The sequence below is a fragment of the Pediculus humanus genome, genomic scaffold, assembly GCF_000006295.1.
Source record: "Pediculus humanus corporis 1103172107775 genomic scaffold, whole genome shotgun sequence".
In the NCBI taxonomy this organism is placed as follows: domain Eukaryota; kingdom Metazoa; phylum Arthropoda; class Insecta; order Psocodea; family Pediculidae; genus Pediculus; species Pediculus humanus.
The window spans coordinates 210,650-218,444 of record NW_002987371.1 but is presented as its reverse complement, the minus strand read 5'-3'; the positions used below and the strand labels follow the sequence as shown (position 1 = coordinate 218,444).

The 7,795-nt window shown below is 29.9% G+C and overlaps 2 protein-coding genes and 1 non-coding gene across 3 annotated transcripts; 2 read left to right on the top strand and 1 right to left on the bottom strand.

Annotated features, from left to right (window-relative positions):
- Positions 1-553: 553 nt before the first annotated feature.
- On the top strand, positions 554-2,023 carry Phum_PHUM359910 (uncharacterized protein; the record flags this gene model as incomplete). The annotated part of the gene is made up of 2 exons (XM_002427974.1): positions 554-658; positions 1,088-2,023. The coding sequence occupies 2 exons, from the start codon at positions 554-556 to the stop codon at positions 2,021-2,023; spliced, it is 1,041 nt and encodes a 346-aa protein (XP_002428019.1).
- A 1,212-nt stretch (positions 2,024-3,235) lies between these two features.
- Phum_PHUM359900 (Ribonuclease P/MRP protein subunit POP5, putative) lies at positions 3,236-3,772 on the top strand (the record flags this gene model as incomplete). Its single annotated transcript, XM_002427973.1, has 2 exons — positions 3,236-3,574; positions 3,668-3,772. 2 exons carry the CDS (start codon positions 3,236-3,238, stop codon positions 3,770-3,772), a joined length of 444 nt encoding a protein of 147 aa, XP_002428018.1.
- Positions 3,773-5,431: 1,659 nt separating this feature from the next.
- On the bottom strand, positions 5,432-5,548 carry Phum_PHUM359890. Its single transcript has one exon. It is a non-coding gene; the product is annotated as a tRNA-Leu (tRNA).
- Between the last annotated feature and the right edge of the window lie 2,247 nt (positions 5,549-7,795).

Genomic DNA, 7,795 nt, shown 5'->3' with positions numbered 1-7,795 from the left:
TCACATAACGTGTAACGGTAAAAATTTTTTTTTTTTTTTAAAAACTTTATCTCGATTTCGCTTCATCATCATCATCATCATCAACCTTTGATTAAAAAAAACCGTTTCTGTAAACCAATTAACAATTAATTAATTAATAATACGATAATAATAATAATAAATAAAGCGGTCGAGTTTTTACTTTTTGTGTGTGTATGTGTGTGACGAAAAATCGAATCCGTGCCAATTATTATTATTATTATTATTATTATTTCTATCATTCTCTATGAAATAAACCCGACAGTAAATCGTTGGCTCAACGTTCAAACGTTCACAAACGTGTTCCCCCCCCCCCCGTTCGTACAAATGACAAATGATCCAAACGAAAGGATATTTGAAAAGTGCATCCATCATGAATATTTTATTATTTTAGTTTTGACAAAAAAAAAAAAAAAGCTTTTTATATCGTTTGTCTCCACCACATTTTTTTTTTTTTTTTTTTACTGCTTCTGCTGATTTTTTATTTAAACGTTCGTTTCGAGAGGGGAATAGGGGAGGGGGCGGGGGGAGGGAAATGAATGTGTCGCCGTTCGATTCGTATTTGGCAGACGAATTGACATTTTTTTTTCAAAATGTCGACGACGACGAGAAGGAGGAAAAAAAAAAAAAATTTCCTTGCGTGCGTACGAAAAAGTCATTACACTTCATGTTCGATATATTTAAAAAATCGTTCGATATATCGAAAATTATTATCGTATTATTCCGACGCGTGTGTGTTCTTTTTTAATGAACTTCAAACTGTGCACGACGACACAAATTTAAATTATCATTAAAAACCTTTCGTAACGGTTTTTCTCTTCCCCCCTCCTCCTCACCTTCCTCCCTTCCTCCCTCTCTCTCTCTCCCTAAACTTGACGTTTAACATTTTCGGTTATCGTAATCCCCAACCGGAATCCGATTTTCTTTCTTTGACGTTATTAATACCGATTTATCATCATCATTATTATTATTATTATACTTAATTACTCGTCTGCGTTTTATTACTCTCTCTCTCTTTATAATTATTATTATTATTATTAAGGTTTCCGTTTTCTTCTTTTTTTTATAGGTGAAAATATGGTTTCAAAACCGTAGAACAAAATGGAAAAAACAAGATAACATAAGCAACGCGGAAGCGGCGGAACATAAAAATCAAACAACCGGTAAACAAGGTACGAAAACAAACGTCAAATCAACATTAAACGGTAAAACGATGACAACAACAACAACAATGCATAATAACGACGGAGCAATCAATTTAGTCAAAGGTGGTGGTGGTAATGGCGGCAGTGGTGGAGTCGGTGATGCGACAAACAAAATTTACATAAACGCCGACAACAACCCCGTATCGATTAAAATGAAAGATCTCAACAGTTTGATGATGATGAACAAACAACACGGGAGCGACTCAACCGTTAAAAGAAACGATTTAATTGTTAAAACTTCTTCTTCACCATCATCATCATCATCTTCGTCTTCGTCGTCGTCCTCATCATCTTTGGACTTGATTAAAATTCCCTCGAGTGATCATCATCCTTCTTTAGTTAATTCCCTATTTAAAACGGTCGACGGGACGACGACGATGGCGATGGCGATGGCGACGACGACGACGACTACGACGACATCTCCTAACGGAGAACGTCTCATCGTGGCAGCAGAAGAACATTCGAACGCTTCGCTTTTCACTCAAAACGGTTCGGAAAATTGTTATCCACACGAACCCATGTCCACAACGGATATCCCGAGAGTCGTTCAACCTTTCGTCGTCGGTTCCATTCCGGGACTCGGAGACGTGAGCAGACGACAGACTAAATCCGAACCTACGACGTCGCCATCTTGTGATAATTTTTCCCAATCCGAACTTTCGCCCGTTATTAAAAACGATTTGATTATAGCCGATGATGATAATGATGATGATGATGACGTCAATGATGGTGATGATGACGACGACGATGACGATGATGATGACGATGGGGGTGGCGGTGACGTAGTCACCAACAGTTAGCTAAAATTTAATTAGATATTAAATTAATTATTAATTTAAATCACGGTGATTTTGTTGATGATGATAATAATGATGATAATAATAATGATAATAATAATTTATTTGATCTCGTCAAATAAATAATGATAATAATATATATATACATATATTTTTTTTATTTATTCTTTTATCGTTTGTTTCGGTTGTTTGTCGAACAAATGAACAAAAAAAAATAAAAAACAAACTACTATTATTATTATTATTATTATTATTATTATTATTATTATTAGTTTTTTAATTTTATAATTTTTAAATTATATGTTTAAATAAATAAATTTCATTTTTTTTTCTTTTGTTAATAATAATAATAATAATAATAATATTGATTTTTTTTTCTTTTGATCGATTGTTGTAGTTTTATAAATAAATAAAAAAACATAACAAACGGTTTTGTTGTGATGTTTGTTTGTTTGTTCATTTATGTGCGACAGAGAATATATACATATATATATATTTCTTATTTTTTATGTACTTAAATAATTTTTCTTTTCTTTTTTTCGTTTAAAAAATAATAATAATAATAATAATAATAAAAATAAAAAATAAAAAAAAAAATTATGTATACATAAATTATTTTTTTTTCAATTTTACATTCTGGATTTATAAAATTATTTTATAATCTATATAATTATTCTCTAATCCTCTTCCGAATACATATCCTTTGAATCCCTTCTTTTTTCATTATTATTATTATTACTTTCCTCAATAAAAAATAAATAAATAAATAAATAACTAATGGTTAAATAATTATTCAATTAATTAATGTCCGACATATTTTATCGTTTTTTTTTATAAATACTTTTGCGACCTCTATAGTTAAAATTAATAACTAATAATGATAAAGCTCTTAGGTAGTTCGTTAATAACGGTTTGCGACATCTGTCGGATGTTTATTAATAATTTCTCTAACGTTCGTAAATCGATTTTTTTTTTTCGTTTTCAATTTCCATTTACATTAAATTATTATTTTTTTGACGTTATTATTCATCGATTTTAATAAATAACCAAGTAATGATTTCAATAATAATAATTTCGATAAATTAAATTATTTAATAAGAATAACGAATTATCTAATTCCCCGACTGGTTAATTAAAGTGTCAGCAGAAATTTAAGTATTTTCAAAATAACCTCTTTGAAGTTTTATTTTGAAAAATGTAAATAAATAAATAAAAATGGTACGTTATAAAAATCGTTACTACGTTGCCGAAATAGAAGTCAAAGATCAACCTCCTCACATTCCCATGTTATTTAATAACAATCAATTGAGGAATTCAATATTAAGAAAAATTCAAGAAATTCATGGAGATTTCGGCGTCGGAGCCGTTTTATCAGGGTACAGAGTCAAATATTGTAATCCGTATACGAAAGTTGTCATCATCAGAGCGAGACACGGACCCCATAAGTTCGTGGGGACAGTTTTACCACTCATAAAAAAAATCGATGATACTCAAATTCAATTTCACATACTTCACTTGGGTGCCACCATGGTGAAATGTTTTAAATTTATTAGGGTAATTATATTCTAACCATCCTTCAAACAAACAAACAAGCAAACAAACAAACTAGAAAAAGGCATTCATATTTATCATTATTATTATTTGCAGAACCATCAGTTATCGACATTAGAAAAATATTGGAATGAAATGAAAACAGACAAAGATAGAAAATTAATGAAAGAAGCTTTATTCGATATTAGAATTGTCCAATAATTTCTAACTCATGACTATAATTATAACAAATTAAACTCAAGATGAGGATAATGATGATGATGATGATAACAGGTTTGATTATTTGTTTATATGCATAATGAATTCAATTCATTTTATTTTGTTTTCGAGAAAAAAAAAAACCAAAAACATTTAATTCTTTTACAGAAAAATTCTGAAGAAATTTCACGAATCGATTAAAACCATTTGCTCACATTCGAGGTTGTCGTAACGATACCGAAAAACAGGTACTAATGACTTGAAATCTTAACAATTTTCAAAAGAAATCAAATAAAATTTATGATGCCCTGCGAGAACATGAGGGGAAAAAAAGAAAAAATTAAAGTTAATTAATGTTTACCTTGTTAATCATACATCGAATTTAACTTTAACCTTTTTTCTTATCGATACCAAAATCGAAATAAAATCTCATAGAACTCTTTCATGCAATTATTAATATGCTGTTGTTTCTGATTTTGCAGATGATACATACTTTCCATTTAAACAAATTAATTATTATTATTTTCACTTTTGAACATGACAAAAATGGTTCTAAATACCTGTCAGAGTTTCTAAGCATTCATTCCAAGTTTCTACTTGATTCTATGAGAGCAATTGCTCAATATCGATGACCATAAGAATCCTGTTCAAATCGAATGTGGCATGGCTTCCAATGCTCCAACAATGGCCAGAATAGTTTCTGTCTTAACTCCCCACATCCTGTCTATTTCAGCCTTTTGTCCACTTCTTTGGCTGTCTGGTGTTTGATTTCGTTTGTGTAAGAACACTTTAATTAGTTCACACCACCTTTCAGCATTATGTCTCAGTATGATATCTGGTTTGTTGTCAGATATTGTTCTATTTGTGTGGTTTTGTTGATCATACTGTGCATGGATTCACTATGCTAATCGAGCTTGGAATGTGGTTGTACCATTCATTGGGTAATCCATCTGATCCATATTCACGACTGATATTCCGATGAAGATATTGACAACTTTTATTGTGCCTTTCTAAGTATTCATGTTTTGCCAATATCGGACAACCGCAGATTAAATGGTCGATAGTTTTCTATCGTTATTGGCAAAGTCGGCCATACTGTTTTGGCGGACTTTGAGGATTACCTTTTCATAATGCCTGATCTTGTTCAGCTGTTAAAAACTCTTCTATTTCAATCTTGAATTTTCTACTTCTTAACCTATTGTGCGTGCTTTTCATGTTTTATGTCCAAATTATTTATTCTTTTTTTTAAAATAAATTTTAATATTAAACAAGTTAATTTCGTTACTTAAAGTTGTTTGCCGACTGATAGTTCGTTTCAATTACGCGAGATGTCGCATGCGGCCATAACGAATGTTTGTATTAATATATGGAAGACCTATCGATAATTAATTTTAAAACTTATTTAATTAACGCCATTCAATATCGCAAACACACATTCGAAAAAATGGGGGGTGAGGAGAAAATAAAACAAACAAACGAACAAAAAAAAAATCGATGACATTTTTATCGATCGAACCCGATATCGTTGATTTCCCATTTTTTCGAATGAATTTATTTAAAAAAAAAAAAAAAAAACCGTCACGTGATTTTAAATTCACGTTAAGACGTTTACAATCATCATATAAAAGAATTTTTTACGAAATAAAAAAAAAAAAAAATATTTGTCAGAAGTGGGATTCGAACCCACGCCCTCAGTGAGGACCAGAACGCTCGGAATCCGACGACATCGGATAAGGTCGACCTTGAGTCTGGCGCCTTAGACCGCTCGGCCATCCTGACAACTGATTCACCCAAAACAATTCCCCGCTCTATATAATTACTCGTACACATCGTTAATTAAACGATTATCGAATTAATTATTATTATTATTATTAATATTTTAAATTAATCAACGAATTTATCATACAAAATAATTTCGATGAGACAAAAAAAAAAAAAATGTCATCACCTACCGTAACGTATTAATTTACAATAAACTATTACAAAAAAAAATTAATCGCACCTAAAATCTGACAATTACAAAATTTTTACAATGATAATAATAACAATATAAAAAAAAACATATTTTTATAGTTTATTTCATCATCATCATCATCATCGTGCATTATATATATTATTTATAACAAAAGATGAAACTCACGGATCCGTAAAATTGTTTTATAATAAAAAAAAAAAAAAAGAAAAAAAGTTCAAAAGTCGAAAATCCATTGAAATTAAATTCAATATGTCTTTTTTCCTTCTTTTTTTTTTTTTTTGTTAAAAAATATTTTGAATTTTATTTAAAAATAAATGGCATCTGCCGTTTTCTTTTCTCTCTCTCTCTATATTACCACCATTATTTTCTTTCATTCAAACGTATTATTTATTATTATTATTATTCTATACTAAAAATCTTTAGAAAAATATACATTTTCTAACGTTTCTCTCTCTCTCTCTCTCTCTCTTTTACTCACTCATTAGAGACATCCAACAATCCAAATTTGTCACTTTAATTTGATATATGTATACATACGTAACACAAAAAAGAAAAATGTCGTTTTTTTTATTTAATGGCGACAACCAATTAATACTTTTATCGATAAAAACAAAAAATTATTAAAATCGAACGTGAAAAACGGTTATTTTAAAAAAAAAAAAACGGTTACGCGGCATTAAATTATACAAAAAAATATGCGCCTGTTGCTGCGACTACAACGCTACTGTCGCGGCGTTCGAATGCGGTGTTGCCAAAACCAACAATTGTCATTCGAATCAAAAAAACCGTTATTTTCAAAAAAAAACGATATATTTGTTGACAAATTCGCGAATTCGCGAACGAACGAATTCAAAAAAAAAATTTATTATTATTATTATTGTTGTTATTATTATTATTGTTATTATTATTATTATTATTAAACGTTAGAATTTATTTTTACAAGAAAAAAAGGAAAAAAATACAATAAATTAGATTCGGTCGAGTGGATATTATGGTTCATATTTACTAAAAATCGGCAAACCGTGTAATTGCACATAGTAGATGAATGACTTGAAATGACAAAATGGCGCGTACATGTACGTTATTCATTTTTTTTTTCTTTTTTCCCTTTATTTACTCACCATTTAACGAAATGAGAAAAGAAAGAAAAAAAAGAAAAGATGTTCGAGAGAGAGAGAGACAGATAGGGGGAAAGGGGGGTTATGTAAAGAAAAATAAGGAATGAAAAAGGTAAAAATCTCTCTCACCTGGGATTAAATCCCGACGGGGAAAAAAAAAAGGAATCATTATTTATCATTGTTATAAAAAAAAAAAATTTTTTTTTATTACGTTATTAATGTTAAATTATTAATATGTATTAATTTGTCGTGGAAGAAGAAAAAAAAAGAAAAAGAGAAAGAGGAAAAACGTGGAAATTTTCTTTATTTTTCAACAGGAAACGATTACGAATAAATTTTTAAAATCTCAAAACCGGGTTTAAAATATAGCAGACGACACGAATTCACGACAATAATAATAATAATAATAATAATAATAATAATAATAAAGAACATACAAAATGGATTCAGCACCTTAAATGTAGAAAAAATGGCAGACTTTTGGTCAAATATTTGGGAAAAATCTCATCCATTAAATAAGAACTCTACATGGATGAATAAAGAAAAAGAAGCACATGCCTGGATTGCTTCTTCAACAATGTCGGATGTAAGAATGGCGGATTTAGAAACATGCCTAAAAAACACGGCCAATTGGAAAAGTCCCGGATTAGATAGGGTACAAAACTTCTGGATTAAGAATTTTACAAGTACCCATAAGTATTTACTGGTATCCATAAATAAATTAATAATGGGACGGCAAGAAATGCCAGAATGGATAACCACGGGAAAAACGTATTTGCTGCCAAAAAATCAGGAGCTACGGAACCGAAAGATTTTCGGCCGATAACCTGTTTGCCCACAATGTATAAATAATAACAGCTATTATTGCTGAAAAGATTTATGGGCATTTAAGAAAAAAACATTTTCCTCTGAACAATATGGATGTAGAAAAGG